The 23,298-nt window shown below is 32.2% G+C and overlaps 2 protein-coding genes across 4 annotated transcripts; one reads left to right on the top strand and one right to left on the bottom strand.

The window, feature by feature from the left end:
- Positions 1 to 289: 289 nt before the first annotated feature.
- LOC134269108 (putative nuclease HARBI1) lies at positions 290 to 934 on the bottom strand. The gene has a single exon (XM_062751332.1). The coding sequence runs from the start codon at positions 932 to 934 to the stop codon at positions 290 to 292; it is 645 nt and encodes a 214-aa protein (XP_062607316.1).
- A 1,328-nt stretch (positions 935 to 2,262) lies between these two features.
- Positions 2,263 to 10,633, top strand: LOC134269115 (caspase-6-like). Of its 3 annotated transcripts, none has more exons than XM_062751337.1 (9): positions 2,263 to 2,355; positions 4,244 to 4,405; positions 5,389 to 5,596; positions 5,764 to 5,846; positions 6,172 to 6,378; positions 6,497 to 6,716; positions 8,332 to 8,496; positions 9,205 to 9,314; positions 9,736 to 10,633. In XM_062751337.1, exons 2-9 carry the CDS (start codon positions 4,271 to 4,273, stop codon positions 9,898 to 9,900), a joined length of 1,293 nt encoding a protein of 430 aa, XP_062607321.1. In that variant the 5' UTR covers positions 2,263 to 2,355; positions 4,244 to 4,270; the 3' UTR covers positions 9,901 to 10,633. The 3 variants fall into 3 exon arrangements, with proteins under 3 accessions (XP_062607321.1, XP_062607322.1, XP_062607323.1); XM_062751338.1 differs by having other exon boundaries at positions 2,266 to 2,355; positions 4,247 to 4,405; XM_062751339.1 differs by having other exon boundaries at positions 2,302 to 2,359; positions 4,247 to 4,405.
- Positions 10,634 to 23,298: the final 12,665 nt, after the last annotated feature.

The following is a 23,298-nucleotide window of genomic DNA, read 5'->3' as shown; positions in this document are numbered from 1 at the left end:
TGACCGTCATGGGCAGGTGGCATGTCAAACAAGCTTCAAATTCATCTGGTACTTCGATAAAGTCTGTGTCTGAAATATATAAGTTATGTAAAACACAAGCAGCAAGTATAGACTCTACTATGATTTTAATTTTTGAAGACTCAAATCGCAAAAGTCTCCTAAACCGACACTTTAATAAGCCAAACGATCTTTCGATGACTTGTCTGCTACGGCTGTGCTCCTTATTAAATTTTCTTTGTTGCTCAGTTAGGTTGCCACAATTCCGAAAAGGTGTTATGAGCCACTGAAGTCATGGAAAGGCTGAATCCCCCAATATGACATAGCCAACAGGAATCTTTTCATCACTCTTTTGAAAAAGATCTGACATTCGCATTACTGTTGCATCATGCGTGCTTCCAGGATTTCCTGTCCAAACATAGGTAAATTCCATTTTGGAATTGCAGCATGCCAGAAGCACCACAGAGTAAAATTTCTTTCTATTGTAGTAGGCCTGTGGCTGGTGTTTGGGGGCCTTTATCGGAATGTGACTGCCATCCAAAGCACCCACAACATTTTGAAATTGACAGTTTTCTCCAAATTTTTGACATGTTTCATTTAGTTCTGCTTGTGATAAAGACCATCTAATTACTTCTGCCATAACACTTATCAAGGAGGAGGACACTCTAGTAACACTAGCGTGAAAACTTCCTTTAGATGTACCGAACCGATCAGCCATAGATCGAAAACTCTCAAGGTTTCCTAAGTACCACAAAAACATCAACAGTTCTTTTTCAAGGTTAGGGGCAGGGCCCTTTTGATTGTTGTAAGCGTTAACTGTTGATAATCTCTGGCACGTACTCTCAAATGTGTCTCTGGACAAACGAAAATGGGTTTTAAATTCATCAAGTGTATACGAGGGTATAGTAACCTCATAGTAATGCCTCACTCTAGTCATTTCATCTGAAGATCTACGCAAGTTTTGTAGGAGAAAATAATCTGGAAGGGAGAAGTTTTCAGTACTTCATTGAACTAAAAAAAGTATTTCTAAACATACTCTCTTGTTGTAAAATGACGCATGAAGCAATTATTATATTTTCTTCATTGGACATTTTCTTCTAAATAATAAGCCAATGGTAACCAATGGTACACCAATGGTACCATTGTTAACATTGGTGAGATTCCTACCAATTGTACCCAAAAAACCGTTCAGAGTAAATATGGGCCCAATGGTACCAACGGTACAAATTCTTGCCATTGGCAAACAGGTGATGGTACCAATGGAAATACTCTGAACGCACCCAATATATTTTTCAAGTGGGCTGCTTCACTGCCGCAATTCACATAGTTCGTCTCATGGCACTAATCATGCTAATGTCAACACGGATTATCATATCCACCACGAAAGGTGTTAAGTGCTTTGAAGTAACTCAGGTGTGGCCGGATTAGAGGGAATAATTACCGTTAATTATGAGCAGTTGGGACCAGTATGGCCGTTCGGAATACAGAATAGACAGTATCCGGACTACACAGAATTTTTTTTATTGAATTTGTTAAAGAAGTGCATGGGACTAAAATTTGTAGACGGAATGGACAAAAGTCCGGAGTACTCAGAGTCCGGATTAGACAAATTTTACTGTATAACCTTTTTACTATAGAAATGTTCATTGAAACCCCCAACACTTTTTGTCTGTTAAATTAATGTAGTAAGTTGGTGTAAAAATAGTACTGAAAGAAAATGGAGTTGGAATTTATCGTCAATTGTCTTTTTTCGCTTGTCAAGTTCGACTTTATTCTCTGCCCCCCCCCCTTTCAAAAGCGATGCTACGTCACTACTATGTCAGCGGTTTTCGTAAGAGACTTAACATGACTAAATCAACTTGTATTTATTAAGGAGTGATTAAATATGTATAACATACATCGTTTCTGAGAAAATTTATGTATTTTAAATGATTTAATCGAAAATAATATTTTCCGTTTTCCGTTCCGTTCCGCTTTCCGTTCCGTTTTCCGTTCCGCGTTTTAGCAACACCCTATACTAACAGTTAGTATATAGGTCCCTGGTTAAATGCAGTGTAACGGAGAGAAAACCCATGGGTTACGAAGATGCATTTTTGTACAACATTTCGATTTGATGTCGGGTTCGTTATGCATAATATCTAAATTTAGAACAAGGAATTCCGATTTGCGACTTGGAAGCTTAGATGTTCCTAAAAATAGAATTAGCTTAATCTGTGTTTAATCTGTGTTTTAAAGTAAATGAAGTTTGCTTATTCACGGCATTTTTACACTAAATATTCTAGTTGTTAATATGGCGTGGATCAATTAATGGACAAACTAATAGTTGACTCGAATTTGCTCTGTCTTTTCTGCAATAAGGTATGTCTTGGATTATTTATCCTTCAAAATTTTTCAAAATGATTCTTTTGAGAATATGCCTTTACCTTCACAACTGGTCTGAAATCAATAATTTTTTTCTTTGAGTTACTCAATTAAATTTGAGTGTAAACAAGGCATTTTACAGTTTTTATGATTCTTTGTACAATGTATAATATTGTATCAGTGAATTAGAATAGGCCTAACTCAGTAACTGTGAAAGTATTTATGATGATAGATGTTTAGATTGGTAAAAAGTGATTTTGATGACCAAATGGCATTAAACCAAACAAAAGCAAATCAAGGACCAAATACATCTCAGGTCCTAAGTAAAATTGTATAATGTTATAATTTATAAACATGATAAATAGTAAAATACTACTTAATTGGTCTAAGTTCCATGAATTGATGCTAAAGGTGCTAAAACTATATAGATAAAATCCATGGAAACAGGAAACCTTTATAAAATTGAATGAAAATTCAGAGTAAAATATGAAATTGCCAATGCATCTTTTATGGCACACCAAATTCACAAAAATGAGATAAACCTAGTTTCGCAATTGATAAACTAGGTTTATCGACAGTAAACTATAGTTTACAAACCGTAAACTATAGTTAACGATTCGTTAAGTATAGTTTTCATCTGTAAAACTATATTTAACGGTTGTTAACTATAGTTTACGAATGTTAATCTAAGTTTATCTGTCTGTAATAAGCGTTAACAATAGATTTTGTTGATAAACATAGATTCACGTTTGTAAACTATAGTTTACAATCGTAAACTATAGTTAAGAGTTGTCAATCATAGTTTCACAAATCGTGAAACTATATTTATCAGATCGTTAACTATAGTTAACGGTTTGTAAACTATAGTTTACAAATCGTGAAACTGTATTTATCAGATAATATATGTTTTGCAATCGCAAATTATGGCATGCCAAATTCACAAATATGAGCTAAACATAATTTCACAGTTGATAAACTAAGTTTATTGACTGTAAACTATAGTTTACAAACCGTGAACTATAGTTAACAATTTGTTAACTATAGTTCTCGTCTGTAAAACTATATTTAACGGTCGTTAACTTTAGTTTACGAATGCTAATCGAAGTTTATCTGTCTGTAATAAAGAGTTAACAATAGATTTTGTTGATAAACATAGATTCACGTTTGTAAACTATAATTTACCATCGTAAACTATAGTTAAGAGTTGTTAATCATAGTTTCACAAATCGTGTAACTATATTTATCAGATCATTAACTATAGTTAACGGTTTGTAAACTATAGTTTACAAATCGTGAAACTGTATTTATCAGATAATCTATGTTTTGCGATTGCAAATGATTGTTTTCGGTGTTAAGTATAGTTTACAGTTGTGAAACATAGATTATCGCGTTAACTATGGTTTACAGATGTAAAATATAGATTAACGTTGTTAACTATAGTTTACGGTCCGTAAACTATAGTTTACAACCGATAAACCTAATTTATCGACTGTGAAACTATGTTTAGCTCATTTTTGTGAATATGGCATGCCATAGCAAATGATTGTTTTCGGTGTTAAGTATAGTTTACGGTTGTGAAACATAGATTATCGCGTTAAATGTGGTTTACAGATGTAAGATATAGATTAACGTTGTTAACTATAGTTTACAGTCCGTAAACTATAGTTTACAACCAATAAACCTAGTTTATTGACTGTGAAACTATGTTTAGCTCATTTTTGTGAATTTGGCGTGCCATAATCTTTATATTGAATTCTATTTTCTATATACCCGGTATTAACAAAAGTCATCTATATTTCAAATTTGTTTAAGAAACTCTACATATTAATTGTACATTTATTGGAAGATTATGGCTTCCAAGTTTAATATGCTATTTTCATTGTAGAAGACTGAGGTCTAGACATATAGACAAATGGATGACACAGATAGAAGAACTCTTCAAGTGAATCGCACCTACCTTGTGAAGAATATTGCCAATCCCGATGACATCGCAGAGGAATTGTTCTCCAATGAAATCTTTACAGAAGGAATGAAAGATGAAGTGGAGGTACAAATCTCAGAGAATCTTTTTTTTGTATTTCACAGTGATAATAATTAATGAGAGGGTAGATTAGATCTAATATGTAATATGATTTTAGTATGTAATTTTTTTGTAACAGGAAGGGAGAAAATGTATGGGTATCAAACCCGGGACCCCTGTATCTCCAGTCAAACCCGGGACCCCTGTATCTCCAGTCAGGTGCTCTATCAACTGAGCTATCCAGGCCAATATCCATGGCCTAAACCATTAATTCCTCCCTCCTTAAATGGTCTTCACCCTCAAAGACACAACCCAAGTTCTTATTACCCCCTGGCAGGACTTTCACCTGCAATTCAAGGGGTAGTCAATGGCACCAAATATGTAACAGGAAGGGAGAAAATGTATGGCTGGACCAGGAACCCGGGACCCCTCCATCTCCAGTCAGATGCTCTACCAACTGAGCTATCCAGGCCAATATATCCACAGCCAAAACCATTACATTTTTTAAAACACTGAAAGCATTTTCAGAATAATATGCATCACTGTCAGGAAGAACAAGAAGAGTTTCAGCTTATTTGAATATACAGTACTTGTATATATTTAATCTTCCTTTTGAAGTACAGGCACATGTATCAGTATCAAGAAACTTATGAAGAAAATTCAGGAAGTGGGTTGAAAAACATTTAATATGGTCAAAATCATGAAGACAATAGCTACATTGATATATACATAAGCATATTTCTAGACTGTCTGATAAATAGTAAATGTCAGCAATAGATACTAGTACCTATATCATGTTTATCTTTGAATTAATCAAAAAGTTATAATGATTACAGGTTTTTTTTTCAGAGTTATTAATTAAATTACAATTGCTAGTGACCAGAAAGATGACGGATTATAATCACTGCATGATCACAATAACCCATCCCTTACAAATACATGCAATAATTCACATAGAAATATACATATTCAGCCAAACATTTAAAAAAAATCTTTTCTTCCCCTCAAAGGTGGAGAAACTTAGAGAGAAGAAAGTCCGAAAACTGCTGGACATTTTGCCGAGGAGAGGTCCAGATGCCTTTAAGATTTTCCTGAATGTCTTAGTGGATACCCAAAATAAACATGTGGCAGAACACATAAACTCAGGACAGAAAGTCCCATATGTCCCACACAATCAGCTTCATCAACAAGAGGAGGAGGAAGAAGAGCTACCTCAGAGTAAATTATAGAAACATTTTATCACCACTAAAGTTTCTATATGTATTATACTTCTGTATTATACTCAGGTGACCATTAAGGCCCTTGGGCCTTTTGTATTACTGCAATTTTTATTTTCATGTCATTTGAATCTTTAAGAAACTTAAAAATCTTTTATTTTTCCATAGCATGGCCAGATCCAATGAGCTTAGAAGGACAATTGATTGTAAAACCGTGTCCAATAAATTCCACCAGATTCCAGAGTAGAAGGGTAGGAAAACTTTACAAGTTTATCATAATGTTTAAATTTCATGTTACATTGGTGCAATGTTTCAAAATATTATTGGAGACAAAATAGATTTCTTGTCCTTCTTGACATTAGATAAACAGTCTGTATTTTTCAGAAAAATTGTTATTTTGCATATGTACAGTTGTTTAATTTTTCTGTAGCATAAAATTTTAAGTAATTATATATATTGAATCTGTTTTACAATTCATATTTTAACCTATTTTTCTTAAACTAAAATCAAGGTCAAATAAATCCTAAACTCTGTGTTTATTTCCTCTCTCATTGCTACTGGAAAATGATTTTGCAGTGTTATAAAATGGGTCGAAAGCCTCGCGGCAGAGTCCTGGTCATCAACAACAAAATCTTTTTTGGTCCGTTGGAGAAAGATGATGTTGGTAAAAAAAGGGTGACCCTGACAGACAGATTGGGAACAGAGCAAGACGAGATAAAAATTAGAGAAGTGTTCGAGCAGATGAATTTTGTTGTGGATGTTTTCAATGACAAGAAAGGAGAGGTAACAAACTTAGCACAAATCTTTTTATTTAGCCTGAATTTTTTTTATTTACATGATTTAGGTGGCACAGGTAATTTTACTGTGTGATTTTGATCTAAAATTATCTTATTTAATTTAGGAAATAAAAGATATACTGAGAGGTGAAGTAGAAAGAGATATTCATCGAGCAGCAGATTGTTTTGTGCTGGTAATAATGACCCATGGGACCACAGGGGCTATCTATGGAGTAGATGGCAAAACCGTGTCTATTGAAGAAATCAAAAAACAGTTCAATGGTGAAAAATTTCCAGCTATGGCTGACAAACCAAAAGTTATTCTTATCCAGGCTTGTAGAGGAGGTAGGAATGTATACATTTAAAAGTACATCACTGAGGGGTTCCCCCAAGAGCAAACTTATTTCCCAAGGCGAAATCAGAAATAGGCTTGTTCATGGAGTATTGGAATCTTACTGACCTTTTCAGTGATGTACTTAAACTGTTTAATTATACTAAATACAAAAATTAGACCAGGTAACTTGTGATACAATTTGTATTTTATATGCAATGTACATGTAGTTAAGGTGTGCAATAGAGCTATAGGTAATTTTCACTGTCAGATTTAAAAAAAAAACTTCTTTAAAAGACGAACAGGGAAAACATTCCCAATATCAGACAAAGGTATTAAAGAGGCTGGGGGTGGCAGCCATTTTCAGACTATTTCTATCTCCTTTAAAAGAAGAGCTCCATATAAAGATATACAAAAATGATCAAATTTTAAAACTAAAATGTATTAATTTTTTCTTTGCCAAATGATAGTTGACAGCTTAAGATACCATATCTAAAAAAATAGGTTAAATTTGGTGGTTAATTTTGTGGTTAATTTGTTGACCCCCCCAGTCTCCTTAAGGATGCAATATGCAGTTTAAATACAAAGGACAATTTTATTATATATAATTAGATTGGACAGTCTTGTTTTTGCAATTTTTTCCATCAACTGTCATAAAAATAGCAATAAATAAGCCATTTGCAAGATTTCATTAGGTTGCAGCATTTTTCAATATCACATTGTGGTATATATTTGAGCTTGCAATAGATTAATTTATGAAAAATTTACCTTCATACAAATATATGCAGCATTATCACTTAAATTTATGGTCATTAAATTCTCTACAAGCAATATATGATTTGTTTATTTGAACACATTTTTTCAAAGTGAAAATGTATTATGATATCACAATCGATCTTCCTCTTAGTGCACATTAAATATTTTGTGTCTAATTTTACCATAATGACATTACATTGACAATAAAATTTCATTGGTACGTTTCAATTTTTTTGAAAAGAAAAATTTTTGCACTTACATGTACCAACTGACCTTTATTTTTACTTTGAGTCAGGCGAGGGCAAGCAAACATCTTTTATTAGCTCACCTGAGCTGAAGGCCACAATGAAGGATCAATTTTTTTACAAAGTAATATGTTGTGAAATCTTTAAAAAGTCTTCTTTTCAAGAACAGCAATGTTATATGTTATATTAATATGGAAGCACACTCAAGTAGTATAAAATACAATTCCTTCCCCCCCCTACCCTATGTATACTTTTCATTACTGACTCCTAGTCCTTGCGCTCAGGTGAGTGCTGTGGACCATGGGCCTTTTGTGTAGGTTGGGACCATTTCTGCATTTAAGCCTTACAATACTGAATTATTTTTTTTGTTGCTTTTTCTCCTAGCCACAGTGCTAAACGAAAGTGATGAACATGTAATTTGCATCGTTATTAATGTCAAATACTGTTTTGAATTACATTGATAGATATGCTCTTTTGAAGGATATGCTCTGCTTGGCAGTGTACCCTTAGCTTAATCTGGCTTTTGTCATTTATTTCATTTGCTTTAAATAATCTAATAATAAAGAATCAAAAAAAGAATAGCCTCGGATAATTCCTTTCAATGATTGTCCTGATTTTATTTTTTTAGATGATCGAGATGAAGGAGTAAGAGAAATCTCCAACACAGACAAGATAATAAAGGAAGCAGAGAAGAAATTAAAAGACATGACCTTGAATTCTGAGACTGATTCCCACAGTGAGACTGTCACCCCAACAATGAGTCACATGGTTGTTGCAATGGCATCCACACTGGGTAAAAAAATTCCTTTCCCTTATAAACAATAAGTATTGAACAGTTAAATACAGCTATTTTAGTATAATGATATGAGCTAGACAGGAAATTTGGTTGTTTTTTTGATGTGATGAAAATTACATGATTAGGAAGTTATACATGCATTGAACTTGAATGACAACAAGAAATTAACTATTCACAGTCTAAGCATTTTTTTTTTTACCAAGAATAAAAAGTTTTGGAACGTATAGTATGCTTTAAAAAAATGCTGGATCAACAGCATTTTATTGTCCAATCGGCAATCCTCGACTGACTCCGCTAAGCACCATTCAAACCTCGGATGTGATTGGTGGAGGAATACACATCAGTTTGATACGTACATTTCTCCACAGGAAACTGCATTGTCACTCAATTTTCATATTTTGCTCTGCATAAAGTTCTTTGAAAAGGTTTCTTAATTTGTTTAATTTTAATTGCAACCTTATTTTATGGCTTTGTTATCAAGAACAAAGTGTTGAGCTGCCACAAAGTAACTCTGATTTCAATTGTATGACATTGGAAAGAAATTCAAATTAGATCACATGACTGAATAAGCAAGATGGTAGAACACCTTTGACAATCGAGGTTCGTGTGTGAGGTACAAGCCATCTGAGGAACTCTGAGTGTTAGATGTCATTTAATAAATTATATGTAATTTCACTGTGCACTAATAATGCATTATTTTCCCAGGAATGGTTTCCTTCAGGAATAAAATATATGGATCCTGGTTTCTTCAAGCTGTGGCCTTTGTACTTGCCAAATATTCTTATAAGGATGATATTCTTCAGATTCTGACAAAGGTATTTAACTTTGATATTGAAAAGAAATTTTCAATAGTTTCGAATCTAAGTTAACAAGGAACGTACTTTCTATTTTTTAAATGTTTATACACGTATTTACATTTGCTGTGTTTTTCTACTTAACAAACTATGCATGGAATTGATTTGAATGTCATTTTTGTATATTTACATTTGCTGATGTCTTTCCTTATATAACAATGCTAAAAAAACAATTTCAGTCAAATATTAAATGAGACAAATATCAAAGAAATTGGTCACAGATTACAATAATTTCAAATGGTATCATATATTATGGGACATCTGTATGTTTTCAAAAATATGACTTGGAAAAGTAAAATAAATGGATACAAATTTTCTTTAATTCAGACATTCGACAATTTAGTATTGAAAGTTTAGTATACTGGGGCAAAATGTCTTTCAGGTAAATGAGCTTGTGTCACTTGGGAGAGCAAAGGACAGTAGACAAGGGAAGGAATATGTGGCCATTTCTGAATTCAACTCCACCCTATCAAAAAGCCTGTATTTTTGTCCAGGACTAGTCACAGAGGAGGTTCAAAGCAATAAAATCCAGCAAGCATCAAGCTGACACAGCTGAAATCTAAAGCATGTAGCTGACAATGATTCTTTTCAATGCATTTTTTTTTAGTGTGTCTCAGGAATCAAAACAAATTTTTAAAACATGAATGGGATTGCACATAAAAAACATACCAATTTAAAAAAAGAGCCCAAAAAATATACTTTCATGGTGTTGGAATTTGATAAATCGATGTATGATAGAATTTATATGTTGCTCAGTATGCCGAAGTAATAATCATTAGTTTCATCAATTCATCATGAATTACTGTAAATGTGTTTGGCATTTACAGTATTTTTTATTAAAATTATTTTTTCAAAAAGCTAGACAAAGTATAGATTTGATTTAGTGCTATCTGGATGTGCTAGATATAACCATAAGATGTATAAGACATATACATCTGTAGTGAGGTACTTAAATAAGTGGGCTCTGCTTTCTGCCAAATTTGCTAAACAGAATACACTTAAAGTAATGCATTTACAGTTTTTGTCAAGTATTAGTAAGTGTAATATACAGAAAATTGTCTGTCAAGATGAAAAATTCTCATAACATTCAAAGATAAAAGGGGCATGTTTTGGGATCAAGATTAGGACCTTATTAGAAATTCTATATTTAGTGGTAGTTTTGATGAAATAAATTTTCATTATTTTTAATTTCAAATAATATAAAACTGGTTTGTATGCAACCAAAATTATATATATGGAATATGGATTCAGTACATTAAAATCACACTAAGATTTGGGTTAGTTTTTTTCATTTATATGGATAAAACAAAACCAAACATTTAAATTCATACTAAAAGAAATTATCGCATGAAAAGAATTATTTTGGACAAATATTAATAAGGTGAATTTTCAAATGCTAGAAGTTAAGAGGTCAAACAGAAAGGAGAAATTGTTGAATAGCTCTCATATCTTGCTACAGTGTTTGTAGCTCAGCATTACTTGAAAAGATTTGATAATCAGACATATGTACAATGTATGCTTTGAGTTTGAGATTCATTGTGAATTGATTAGTAATCAAACATCAAACTTAAAATGTACAACTGTAAATAAACACGGTTTAATGGCGTAGTTAATTTTTGAGATGTTTATGTTTTTCACTGTTTTGTTTTCTCATGATTTTTAAAGTTTTGCTATGTACATACTTTAAAAAGGTGTATTGAAAATTTGACAGTTTTTATTGTTCTTATTTAAACTTTCACATGCTGTTGATATATTGATACATAATTTTATATTATATTATAATTAAATATCAATATTGTGAAAAACATGTGTAGGATCTCCCATTGATATGATATTTATCTAACAAAATTTAATATCCATCCCAAGTATTGAAATAGAAATAAGTTAGATAAATGTCATGTATAGCTGCATGTGTAAATGTGAGAGGTTCTTTCTATCACATGTTTTCCACGGTTTTACACACTGCTGTTGCATGTTTTGCACCAGTCTGTTTATACATACGTACATGTATATGAATCCACTCTTTTTGAGTTATTAACTTATAATTATTACAATTACTCAAAAACTATTGTGAAATTGCAACTGTGGGAATTGAAAACAATATACTACGACTAAAGTCCAGTGTAAACAGTAGTAAATGTGTTAAAAATACATGTACGAGGGTTGATCCAAAAGTTTGTGGAATTTCTTAATATTTCATTCATTTATAAGTGAAATTGGTTGAAAATTACAAATGAGAATAAAGACACTTGTTGAATATTTTAGATTAAAAAATATTTTAAATATTTGTGATAGTAACTCTATGGCAGTTGCCATAGAAACGGATGTTTGGAAATGCGGGGGAGACATCAACGCGTTTATTATCATTTTAATTCTGATACTTGAAATGAGAATTAAACCGCTCTTCGTGTTATAGAAAACGAAAATTATGTCATTATTACGATTGCTTGATCTTTTATAAACCCTTGTGTGTGTATTTTACTGATTTTACTGGATATTTTGTTTATTAGTTAATGATTTATTGTTCATCTTAAGGTTGTTAGACGACGTCAAATTTCGGTCAAGTCATAAGTTTTGTGAAAATCCTGGGATCACTCTATCTTAAATGCGTATATCATTGACGTAGACTGAGGAAAAATGCATTTAGCCACTGGTTTTCCAGTGGCGTAAGAAAATGAAGAAAAGTAGAACCTTCATGGACGTTGATTAAAGGTGTGGCCGCCTTTTTGAGGCTCTGTTTTAAGTGTCGTCCCCCTTGATAAATTGAAAGCCTTAATAGACGTTGTCGGCTGACGTACTGTTCTCGACATTGCTACTGAAATCGGAACATCATATGGAAAGATGGGGTTATTTTGAAATATGAGTAAAAATGAAGATAAATTGGTGCGAGAGCATACCCAGGCTTTTCTTGAGAAAAAAAAAATGGAGAAAAGGGCAGCATTTTGAAGAATTACGTGTTCGAATTTGACATTAGGGTGAGATGATTCTATAACGTGACGTGACATACCTAACTTGACGTTACGTTGAAGTCTCCCCCGGGTTTTACAACCCTCCATTTTCAGAAAGCTCTTGTGACCTTATTGGTAATTGGAACGTGGTGAAATTTTCCAGTATTGTTGCATTATGACTCTATTTTATAAATATGCCTATTGTTTGCTTTTGTCAAATCATGATAAAGTTTTAGGAAGAAATTCCACGAACTTTTGGATCAACCCTCGTATATGTCCCGGAATTAATAATATGGTCACACTTAAATTTCATATTTGTCTGGATAATGTTAGCATACATGTATTGTACATGAATGTAGTCAATGATTTATGTCATTTGATGTCTAGAAACAAATCTTTTTAATCACAATGATTATGATGTGTGTGTTATTACTACGGTGCATATGACCAGTTGGCAGGGGATACTCACTCCGCGGTGGCACCTGATCCCACCTCTGATGTTTTAGAGGTCCATTTTGCTCTGTTCCTGGTTTGTATTGTTTAAATGGATTTCTGATCTTGAATACTGTTTATTATCTTCATATATTTCATAAAAGTTCTGTTACAAAATTCATTCTATATTCCAAGGCATTTGTTTTGTTTTAATGTCTCAGATTTGTCAAAATTGGAACAATGTCAGGTGAAAAATAAACTGTGATGTAATGGTGAAAATATCATATGAAAGTGTTGGTACATTCTTTTTTGATAACAAATATGTCTCTTGAATAAAGTCCCAATAAACCCTAAATATTTACTTTTATAACAGAAATATCTGGATAAGAAACACACTGTCCATGATTCAGTAACTGTAATAATGTTCTTTTTAACCGGTGTCCTTTGATAAATGGCACCACATAGTTTACCTTTAAAGATATATTTTGCATGTTTTTCAAAATTGCTTTATATTATCAATTTTCTTGCTATTGATTTTTACTAAAGAAAATAACCTGTATTTTGAAATAAATATATTTCTAAGTTGAACTGACTTTTCAAATTAGTTTGTTTTGTTGCAGAAAATATACATAAAACAGATGGCTACTTTCAGATTCAACATTAAAATAGTTGGACTTCTTAGAATGCTGTTGTCAGAAATTTTTTTGGAGACAATAAATTTTGAGACGATTTTTTTTTTATCTCTAATGGCTTGATTTTGAAAAAAAAATTACACTAGTAGAATTTTATTTTGAATTTTCATACAGCTCAGAGGTCAGTAAGAGTCCGAATTTATTTTCTTGTTTGACAGGGAATGGAATTTATTCAGATTCAACACATAAATACTCAGAAGTTGATATTGAAATGATGCTAGAGTTCCTCATTGAGAATATCTATATAGATAGTACACATGTATTTGAAGACTATATATAGATCTTTCAAAATCCGTTGGAAATCACATGAAAAATAATTGTTTCTAGACTTGTTAATCTGTTGTTGTTGTTTTTTTTTGTTTGTTTGTTTTTTTTTTTTTTTAGTATTCTGATGCAGAATTCATTCAAAAACTTCTTGCAATGACCTTCAATTCAAAATCAATGAACAATGGTATTTTAATTCATTAATCGAATTGATACTAGTAATGTTTCATATTTGTATGTTTTAATGACTAAATAGGATACTGTAAAATCACATATTTTAAAGGAGTAAGATTTTCGTGGTTTGAGGAAAATATATTGATTCATGGGAATTTGATTTCGTGGTTGAAGAATTGATATGTGAATTTCTGAATTCAACTCCACCCTATCAAAAAGCCTGTATTTTTGTCCAGGACTAGTCACAGAGGAGGTTCAAAGCAATAAAATCCAGCAAGCATCAAGCTGACACAGCTGAAATCTAAAGCATGTAGCTGACAATGATTCTTTTTAATGCATTTTTTTTAGTGTGTCTCAGGAATCAAAATAAATTTTTTAAAAATGAATAGGATTGCACATAAAAAACATACCAATTTAAAAAAAGAGGCCCAAAAATATACTTTCTTGGTGTTGGAATTTGATAAATAGATGCATGGTAGTATTTTTATGTTGCTCAGTATGCCAAAGTAATAATCATTAGTTTCATCAATTCATCATGAATTACTGTAAATGTGTTTGGCATTTACAGTATTTTTTATTAAAATTATTTTTTCAAAAAGCTAGACAAAGTGTAAATTTGATTTAGTGCTATCTGGGTGTGCTAGATATAAACATATGATTTATACGACATGTACATCTGTAGTGAGGTACTTAAATAAGCGGACTCTGCTTTCTGCCAAATTTGCTAAACAGAATACACTTACAGTAATGCATTTACAGTTTTTGTCAAATATTAGTAAGTGTAATATACAGAAAATTGTCTGTCAAGATGAAAAATTCTCATAACATTCAAAGATAAAAGGGGCATGTTTTGGGATCAAGATTAGGACCTTATTAGAAATTCTATACTTAGTGGTAGTTTTGATGAAATAAATTTTCATTATTTTTAATTTCAAATATATAAAACTAGTTTGTATGCAACCAAAATTATATATATAGAATATGGATTCAGTACATTAAAATCACACTAAGATTTGGGTTAGTTTTTTTCATTTATATGGATAAAACAAAACCAAACATTTAAATTCATACTAAAAGAAATTATCGCATGAAAAGAATTATTTTGGACAAATAATAAGGTGAATTTTCAAATGCTAGAAGTTAAGAGGTCAAACAGAAAGGAGAAATTGTTGAATAGCTCTCATATCTTGCTACAGTGTTTGTAGCTCAGCATTACTTGAAAAGATTTGATAATCAGACATATGTACAATGTATGCTTTGAGTTTGAGATTCATTGTGAATTGATTAGTAATCAAACATCAAACTTAAAATGTACAACTGTAAATAAACACGGTTTAATGGCGTAGTTAATTTTTGAGATGTTTATGTTTTTTTCACTGTTTTGTTTTCTCATGATTTTTAAAGTTTTGCTATGTACATACTTTAAAAAGGTGTATTGAAAATTTGACAGTTTTTATTGTTCTTATTTAAACGTTCACATGCTATTGATATATTGATATATAATTTTATATTATATTATAATTAAATATCAATATTGTGAAAAACATGTGTAGGATCTCCCATTGATATGATATTTATCTAACAAAATTTAATATCCATCCCAAGTCTTGAAATAGAAACAAGTTAGATAAATGTCATGTATAGCTGCATGTATAAATGTGAGAGGTTCTTTCTATCACATGTTTTCCACGGTTTTACACACTGCTGTTGCATGTTTTGCACCAGTCTGTTTATACATACGTACATGTATATGAATCCACTCTTTTTGAGTTATTAACTTATAATTATTACAATTACTCAAAAACTATTGTGAAATTGCAACTGTGAGAATTGAAAACAATATACTACGACTAAAGTCCAGTGTAAACAGTAGTAAATGTGTTAAAAATACATGTATATGTCCCGGAATTAATAATATGGTCACACTTAAATTTCATATTTGTCTGGATAATGTTAGGATACATGTATTGTACATGAATGTAGTCAATGATTTATGTCATTTGATGTCTAGAAACAAATCTTTTTAATCACAATGATTATGATGTGTGTGTTATTACTACGGTGCATGTGACCAGTTGGCAGGGGATACTCACTCCTCGGTGGCACCCGATCCCACATCTGATGTTTTAGAGGTCCATTTTGCTCTGTTCCTGGTTTGTATTGTTTAAATGGACTTCTGATCTTGAATACTGTTTATTATCTTCATATATTTCATAAAAGTTCTGTTACAAAATTCATTCTGTATTCAAAGGCATTTGTTTTGTTTTAATGTCTCAGATTTGTCAAAATTGGAACAATGTCACGTGAAAAATAAACTGTGATGTAATGGTGAAAATATCATATGAAAGTGTTGGTACATTCTTTTTTGATAACAAATATGTCTCTTGAATAAAGTCCCAATAAACCCTAAATTATATTTACTTTTATAACAGATATATCTGGATGAGAAACACACTGTCCATGATTCAGTAACTGTAATAATGTTCTTTTTAACCGGTGTCCTTTGATAAATGGCACCACATAGTTTACCTTTAAAGATATATTTTGCATGTTTTTCAAAATTGCTTTATGTTATCAATATTCTTGCTATTGATTTTTACTAAAGAAAATAACCTGTATTTTGATAAATATATTTCTAAGTTGAACTGACTTTTCAAATTAGTTTGTTTTGTTGCAGAAAATATACATAAAACAGATGGCTACTTTCAGATTCAACATTAAAATAGTTGGACTATTTTTTTGATTTTTTTTTATCTCTAATGGCTTGATTTTGAAAAAAAAATAACTTGTTTTATTTTGAATTTTCATAAATATATTTATTTTCTTGTTTGACAGGGAATGTTGAAATGATGCTAGAGATTGAGAATATCTATTAGATCAGTATTTCATTTTGAAGACTATATATAGTCTTCCGTTGGAAATCACATGAAAAATAATTGTTTCTAGACTTGTTAATCTGTTTTTTGTTTTTTAAAGCCACAGGCTCAAGTGAGCTTTTCTGACATTTTGTCCGTCGTCCGTCCGTCTGTCTGTCCGTCTGTAAACTTTTCACATTTTCGACTTCTTCTCAAGAACCACTTCAGGGCCAATTCAAACTTGGTACAAAGCATCCTTGGGTAAAGGGGAATTTAAATTGTTAAAATGAATGCATATCCCCTGTTGTCCAGTAAAGCTGAAACTTATGAAATTTTTTTGGGGGAATCAAAGTTTTATATAGAAATATATAGGAAAAATCTGTGAAAACTTTTGGAAGCATCCTGGTATAGTTTTTTTTTCAAATCATGATCTCTAATGGCTTTTATTATATAGGAAAAAAAAATCTTCTACCACTGGGCCAGAAAAGCTGAAACTTATGTGGAATTTTATTGTTGAATTTTCAGTTTTATATAGAAATATATAGGAAAAATCTTTGAAAATCTTCTTCTCAGCCACTGGGCCAGAAAAGCTGAAACTTATGTCCTGGTATAGTGTAGATTCTAAATTGTTCAAATCATGACCCCCAGGGGAAGGGCGGGGCCACAATGGGGTTAAAGTTTTACATAGAAATATATAGTCTTGACTTATGTGGAAGCATGGAATGTAGATTCTAAATTGTTCAAATAATGACCCCCGGGGGAACACAATGGGGAATCAGTTTTATATAGAAATATATAGAAAATCTTCTTCTCAAGTGGGCCAGAAAAGCTGAAACTTATTGAAATTGTTCATGCATATATAGGAAAAATCTTTGAAAATCTTCTTCTCAAGAGTGGAAGCATCCTGGTATAATGTAATATTTATATAGATAATCAAAGTTTTATATAGTATATAGGAAAAATCACATTCTGGGGTAGTGTATTTGAAGACTATATATAGATATATAGGAAAAATCTTTCTTCTTCTCAAAATCCAAAAAAGCTGAAACATATGGCCCATGGAATCATGGGGTAGTGTAGATTTCAAAATGTCTAAATTAATAATTGTTTCAAGGGGGAAATAAAGAACAGAATGGTGCTTCTCAGGTGATCTGGGCCTCTTGTTTTTTTTTTTTTTTTGTTTTTTGGTTTTTTTTTTTCGTATTCTGATGCAGAATTCATTCAAAAACTTCTTGCAATGACCTTCAATTCAAAATCAATGAACAATGGTATTTTAATTCATTAATCGAATTGATACTAGTAATGTTTCATATTTGTATGTTTTAATGACTAAATAGGATACTGTAAAATCACATATTTTAAAGGAGTAAGATTTTCGTGGTTTGAGGAAAATATATTGATTCATGGGAATTTGATTTCGTGGTTGAAGGATTGATATGTGAAAAATTGCATTTCTTGGTGGACTTAAATTCGTGGGTCTCTTCATACCTTGAAAACCACACTAATTAAACCCCCACGAAAATTAGTGATTTTACAACAAATTATGAGAAAAACATGATGACCTCAGCTATTTCATTGTTAAGTTTTACCTATCAATGAATACACCGAAAAAATTATTGCAAAACCTTTTTTCTCTTGACTTTATGATGATCATTTTTACTTACCTTAACCTTAATTTTCTCCGTGCCAGGAAGCACAGAAGGCCTTAACATCTTTCTTCAACTGGGACTGGTCTGATGCTACAAGGAGTGCCTGTTCCGAGAGTTCCAGCCTGCATTATTTCGCTCTACCTCCACCATCCGTCGTCATGATGTTTTGGGGCTGCCTCGCTTCCCCTCAGGTGACCACCCGAGGGTCACAACACAGTCATCTGTTGGATCCTTTCTCATCCAATTCCATCTCATCCTCCTCATCTCGCCACTGATGCTTTCTACTTCTGTCATCTCAAGAACTGTCTTGTTTGGGATATGCTGTTGCCATCTGACCTAAAGAGTCCCCCTGAGGCAATTGGTCCGAAAGGAATCAACCTTCTTGTCCTCTGTCTTGGTAAGATTCCAAGTCTCAAATGCGTGTCGAATCAACTAGAAGACACAAACTCCATATGCAGATGACAAGGGTATAAAATTAGTCGTAAGGGATGTACGAACAGACAATCGGAGAAATGATGGACAACACTGAAAAGTTTACTTGAGCTTAAATTTAAGCTAGCCTCCATAGATCTAAAAAAAAATATTCTAAAAGGAAACAAATGGGAAATTTTTCCTTCTATTGTAAAATACATATTTTTGCTTCTTTACTGGTAGTTTTATATATAGCAAAAATATCCTAACAATAAAAATTAGGTTTTTGATGGTAAGAGCAGACTTCACATTTTTGTTTAATTACACAATCTCTTGCTCAAATTCCGTCACGATACTGTTAAGGTACAACCTTGGGGATTCAGACCAAAGGTTATCAGAAGGACAGAGGTTTGTGTTACACATATATATAGATATATATTGGGAATATTATATTTTTGGAAACTGAACTAACTTGAACATGAAAGCAATTTTTCTCATTTGTCTTGCCTGTGTGGTCGGTAGGTACTTTAGTTTTTGAATAGGATTTGATGTTTTGTTTCATTAAAGAAAAACAGTTTCAATTTATTTTTCTATGATGGTATGTATAACAAAACAATATTAAGTTTTCTCCAAAATCAATTTAAGTCTTCTGCTGTTGAAATACAAAAGGAAATTAATTTGATTAATTTCTTAAAGTTTAAAATCATTTTTAGACAACTGTTTTAACTTTTTTTTTGCAAAAAAGTTTGTTTTTATATATTAAAAAAAAAGCATTAAGTGTTTTATTTGACTTCAATTTTAACACTTCATGAAGAAATTTTAAAAGTAGAATTAAAGAAAATGGAACAGTAGTTAGACAACTTAAAAAAAGATATTTGACAAAGCAGTTCAATAACATGAACTTGACAACATGAGGTATGTCAAAGTAATCAACAGTTCGGTTTATCTTTAATTAAATTTTACCTCTACTTAATATTTTCTTCTTTTTCTTACAATAAAAATTAAATTGCTGTAACGCCTATATTAGTAACAAGAAATAACTTCTTAACTACCATAGTTAAAACCAAGGGTAAATGCTCTTTGTTCTTCTGGTAAGAGCGATAATTCAGACTGGAATTAATGTCCTATAAAATAGTCTTATACTTTTCAGTCACATTTTGCCACCATGCTATACCGCTATGCTTATACCATATGCATTTTAAATATAAAAATCAGAATTCTTTTAAATAATTAAAACCAAAAGTTTGTTATAGGGAATAGAGTGACATACCCTTTATAATAGCTGCATGTTTCTTCCATTTGTGTAACACGTTTTCGCATTTTTGCACCTTTTTCATGTACGTACTAGTATGTGAATAACTTAAAGAAAGATTATAAATGTCTTTTTTTCCTTTGAGATAGATCGATAAAGGTATTAACGTACTCACGCTTTTATGGGTTCAAGTAAAAAAAACTGCATTTATTTTTACTGAATATAGAAAAAATTAACTAATAATAGCAAAAAAAATTATAGGTCATATTTTTAAGAAGTAAGACAATATTAAACAGAAATGTATGTTAGCATTAAAAATTGTTCATCTTTAGTAAACTCTTTTATAAACTTATATAAATTTATATTTAGGTAAAAACTGGTAAAAATGAAACATTATGGAGAAAACAAACAGATCAAAAGTGCATTAAACAATACAAAATAGGAGCAGAGCAAACACGGGCCTCCAAAACATCAGAGGTGGGATCAGGTCCCATAATGGAGTGAGCATCTACTGCCGACCGGTCACAACCGCAGTGTGCTCTTTGTCATGATCGGGAAATAGCGGGAAAATCCGTCGTCAATTCAGTGTAGAATGGACTAACAATTAGTATAAAAAACGTCAGTCAGTATTTACTTAATTATGAATTTTATTCGCTGACATGGACATTGTATCGACCATAGAACTTACGAAATGATGACTTTAAACGAGACTGCTGATATTCTTGTTTCATCAACTTGTTTGTCAATAATTTACATCGTTTTAGAAATTGTTCATACGTAGAGCATGCATTTGCCTATCGAATCAATTGAGATGTATAAACTACGTAAGAGATGTGAGTATTATTCAACAAATTTTGAAGACAATCTGCAAAGTTTGCTTAATGTATCCTTTTTGCAGGACTAGTTGTCAGTCAGTCATGTACATCGGACGCTGACTGCTCCTCAACAACCTGTGGTCATGGTCAAACGTCCGTCTGCCATGGAGGCTCGTGCCACTGTCACCATGTAAACGAGTGTCACCAGGCCAGCGACTGCACCTGTGCTGACAACGAAACACCTACCTGTGACCACCATCACTGTCATTGCCATCCTGTCTAATTAAAAGATTGACTTAATTAAAAACAAATCCTATGTAAAGTTTGAAATGTTTTTGCAAGTGCATTCTATTTTTCATGGAGTTGAACGGTTCGTTTGGAAAAAAAAATGTAATACCATGATAATATTTGGCCTACAGGTAAAAATAAAATAAAAATACAGAAGCCTATTGCACATCTGAATGAGACCACCTAGCATTATCCAAAGGATGTAATGGCTACTGCGAAATAGTAAGACGAGTTCTAGGAATCAGTGTACTTTTTCTTCGTATAGAAAATAAAAATAGAACCATCTTCGACACCTCATTTGACCCACTAGAGTGAAAGTTAAATTTCCGAAACCTTCTTGCAGATCTACAGCTAGGACACCATGAGTCATCTTTCAAAAATGGGTTGACTCCTTTCAGATAAAAGAGGAATTCTATGAACCAGACTTCTGAAGACAAATGTTCCTTTCAACCCTTAAAAGGGTCTTAAGTTGGAAATGAAATGTCCGAAACCTTACTTCACCTCTATAGTATAGTACACCAACAATCAGCATCCAAAAGAATATTAGGCTACTTTAAGAATGTAAGAGGGATATTGGGAACAATGTTTTTTTTAGAAAATGTCATTTTCGAGGTTGTAAATAATTTTTTTAAACCAACACAGCATTTTACCTCCATTTGGCCACTATAGAAAATTTGAAAATAAGGGCACCAAACATTTATTACATTCCGAAAATGAATTGCTTGCTTCTTAAAATAAAAGAGGATTTTGAGGGAGACAAAAACGTGACAGACGAGTGAACTAGCGTATAAATTAATAAATCATGCGAACCTTCTTTAGATTGTTTTTTTTTTATAAGCTGTTTGAAAAATTTTCATTCATGAAGAGACGTCACCATATACCGATGAAGCTAGGGCTTTAATTCAGACCTTTACTCTGTACTTTTTTTAATCGTGCAGATGCCTTCCGTGACACAGGGCCTAAGTTTTTATGGCATCATCCGGAAGACCCGCAACCTCCCCCGAAGAGCCGAGCCCTTGGCGAAGGAACATTTAATGTTGCTACCTTTTTTTATCATCTTAGGTCAGTCTCAGTCTCTGCTCGAAAACACGTCCTTACGATCACAGAACGATCGCTCTAACTGACTATATACCACCGAATTTCGAATTCAGATATACTGTGCAAGAAGTGATGTGCATCAGATGTGGATTCTTAAAAACTCCAAAGAATTTTTATTAAATCTAAAATCGACATTTTTTTTCAAAAGGCAGTAACATCAAAACGGAAGAATTATCTTCACTTTATGCAACCATTCTTCACTATAAATTATAAATTATGATTTTGATATATTAGACAACTACTTCTTCAATAAAAATGAAAGTCGAAAATGTTGTTATCTGGTGATTGGTCTTAAACAAAATTACTTTGTACAAAATCACTCTGATTCTTCAAACTAGTACCCCAGAGTCTTCAAAGACTGCTAGTATGTCTTTTAATGGGCACTATTTGTGCTTCTTTATAAGCTGATATGTTTTTATTTTCCTATCAATCAGAATTGTTTTAACTTACTTGAGAAGAACAGTGACATTTAGATATATTTCAAGGAAGTCTAATTTTAACCAAAACGTTGCAATTGACTAAATCTTTGTTGTAATATATAGAGTACCTTTTAATGAGTGTATCTTCAGATATCAGACGAGGGGGCTTGTCCCCCCGAGTCTGATATCTGAAGATGCACGAGTTAAAAGGTACTTTATGTGTTTTGTATCATTGTTCCCAGGAATTGAGTTACCTCTGATCTATCACTTTTACATAGTTCGACTGTATTCTCACGCACTGAGTTATTATCTTACAATTTTTATGACCAATGAAAAAGGAGCACGTGATTGGTAAAGTAAAGCGCGCTGTATTTCTTAAACTTTGGATGACGGTTGTGATACCGGTATGCTATTGCATTTCTCAATGCAAACTGAAATTATCAAGGAAAATTCTTTAAGTAACTTCATCTTTACACTCGTAAAAATACTAAATGAGCAATTTAATCGTTCAAGGAATACCGCACAGGAAAATGGACACTTTTGACCGAGATGTACGGCGTCTCCAAATTACTGGATGTGTCGATTTGTGTTGGAATTAATAGAACAAGGCGCCTTGGAATATTTACCCCATTTCCGGTACATGTAGTT

The sequence above is a fragment of the Saccostrea cucullata genome, unplaced genomic scaffold, assembly GCF_032062105.1.
Source record: "Saccostrea cucullata isolate Sc308-1 unplaced genomic scaffold, CSIRO_AGI_Scuc_v1 ctg233, whole genome shotgun sequence".
Taxonomy (NCBI): Eukaryota; Metazoa; Mollusca; class Bivalvia; order Ostreida; family Ostreidae; genus Saccostrea; species Saccostrea cuccullata.
Note: the sequence above shows the minus strand (reverse complement) of the source record. Positions and strands in the feature narration are given on the sequence as shown.